The 2,500-nt window shown below is 38.4% G+C and overlaps 1 protein-coding gene across 1 annotated transcript in view; it reads right to left on the reverse strand.

Annotated features, from left to right (window-relative positions):
• The window catches only part of LOC119568177, a 3,162-nt gene that overhangs the window by 600 nt on the left and 62 nt on the right, over nt 1–2,500 (reverse strand). Inside the window, exon 1 of the mRNA XM_037916594.1 lies at nt 2,149–2,500. This exon is cut by the window's right edge and continues 62 nt beyond it. Coding sequence (XP_037772522.1) covers nt 2,149–2,500 — 352 coding nt within the window. The remainder of the gene's footprint in view (nt 1–2,148) is intronic.

A 2,500-nucleotide genomic window follows, 5' to 3' on the forward strand; every position in this document is an offset into this window, starting at 1 on the left:
TAGTAGGCTGGACAGGAAAAGGGGGATTAGGAAGTACAAGGGAAAGTAATAGGATGTCCAAGGAAGAGTAACAGGATGGCTGTGAGAAAAGAGAGTAACAAGATGTGAAGATATAACTAATGAATTTCCTCTTTTTTACTGGTATTGGGAATTATCGACTAATTTGGTCGAAAGAGGTTAAAATTCGAGTCCTGGGGAGGGAGTCGAAATTACTAGGAACACTAACAGAAAGAGAAAAAGAAAATAAACAATAAAGTATAAATAAGCAAGCCCACGCTGAATGACCCCCATAGCATCGACCACCAAGATTCTATAATTATCACCTTCCTCTATGTGCTACAAATAGCCTGGGTTCTAATCACTCGCGGCACCAAAGGGGCTCGAACTCCTGAACGCTGGATCAGTACAAGGGCATCTTTGAACACTAAGCCATCGAGCTGATAGAAACAAAATCATTGGGACGGTTTAGTACGGTGACACGGTGGTTGGAAAGAAATAAAATGGCCAGGAAATATGATAAAAACTATTTAGGTGACGGGAAAATAATGATTTCGTTAGAGAAGATATCACTGGATGTTTAGGAAATATACAGAATATATTAAGAGAATGATTACGCAGCGGTAGGGAATATCGTCTTTGATTCGCTTTAATATAATTACGTATTGGGATGTTGCTTACGCTCTGGAGCATTACGTGATGCTGCGGCCCGTGTAGTCTGGACACACGCTACTGCTACACCCTTGTACATCAGTAGTGCGAAGTGTGTTAGAGTGTGTAGAAAGCTGGTGTGAAAGTGCGGTCAAGTGAAGGGCGCTTGGGTGGCTGTATGTGGTAGTCTGAAGTGTGGTGGAGTGTGTAGAAAGCTGGTGTGAGAGTGCAGGTCGTTGAGTGGTCCTGTGTGTTAGTGTCAAGTATAGTTTAGTGTTGAATTGTGGAAGAATGCTGGAGTGGGTATATAGGTGGAGTGCAGCAGTATAGTAGAGTGTGATAGAATGTTTGAGTGTAAGGGAGAGTGGCAGAATGCTGGAACGTAGCAGGGTTATGTGATTGGAAGGAAAGCATCGTAACGTGATGGAATGTATTTGGGTACTGGAGTGTATAGCTGAGTGGCGGTGTGGCAAAATACTAAGAGAAATAGTGTGGTTGTGTTGGTGCTGTGATTAAGTATGCTGCTGCAGTTGAGGGTTGGAATATGGTAGAGCATTGGAGACATACAAATCTTGTGAAGTATGGTAGATTTTTTATATCTTATATAAAATGTAATGTTGGTAAACATGACCAACCTCCAGTTTAACAGTACAAGTAATATACATTTGTGAGTCTGCATGGTCCTTCCGCAACAAAGATCAAACGACGACTGACCTGTACGATAAACCTCAAGCCAGACACAAAAAATAATACCATGCTTTGGAGCAGAAAGGCGAGTGACAGGCTTCCAAATGCCTTTTTTCAACACCATCAAAATGCACGCTGTAGCCTGTAGTTAAGACTTTATAGGTGTTACCATTAGTAATAGTATGGTCATTACCTTTATGAATTATGGTAATCATTGCCTCTGTAATTATAATAATGATGATAATAATACATTTGACAATAATGAATACTCTGATGTAAAAAAAAAATCTACGAGAGTGTATTTAAATAGAATTATGGTGATAACTATTACTATCATTATAATTATAATAATTGAACAGGACCTAGAGCACCAATATTACACTTTTTTCATGAAAGCTGTACATGAAAATGAGAACAAAATGCATTTATCAAACGTTGGAACGGAGGCAACATTAATGTAGATTTTTTACAGTGAAAGATGGGCATTGAAGTTTCAGTAGATATTCACTCTTAGTCTTACTAAGCAAAATATATATAAATGGGTTTCCATCCGACATCCATGGCCTTTGCCCACACCTATATATAACTGATAAAATTATTTGATAAAAAAAAAAAAATATATATATATATATATATATATATATATATATATATATATATATATATAATAAAAAGTGGTATTGTCATGAGACTGGACATACTGTTCTCCTAGTTGTTAAACTGCTTCCCACATTATAACAATGCCTAAACACTATTAATCTAACATCAATGCAGTTTCCTTCATCCCAGCAAAACGTAACTACCTTCCCTTACCTCTTTGTATAGTCTGAGCTGATTCTGCTGACAGATCTGTAGAATAACAACCACAGGACGAGGTTTGCTGTTTATATACATCACCATCCAGGGAGACGGGCAGTTAACCCTTACGATCCTAAGTTGCCAGTTCCCTTTCTTCATATCATGTGCCCCTTTTTCACTTTCCCTGGACACTTCGAAGCGGGGAGATACCAAGGAAAGGATACATAATATTAATTTGCTATACTTCAAATCAAAACTGGAGAGGAGGGAAATAGCGTTAGGAATTAAACGTTTCATTTGAATATTTCGAAACCCCTTTTCTGATGGAGGTCTGGTCCCCCAATCAACTACCGGTTCCAGACTCGTT

This window comes from Penaeus monodon, chromosome 43 (genome assembly GCF_015228065.2).
Source record: "Penaeus monodon isolate SGIC_2016 chromosome 43, NSTDA_Pmon_1, whole genome shotgun sequence".
NCBI classification, from domain to species: domain Eukaryota; kingdom Metazoa; phylum Arthropoda; class Malacostraca; order Decapoda; family Penaeidae; genus Penaeus; species Penaeus monodon.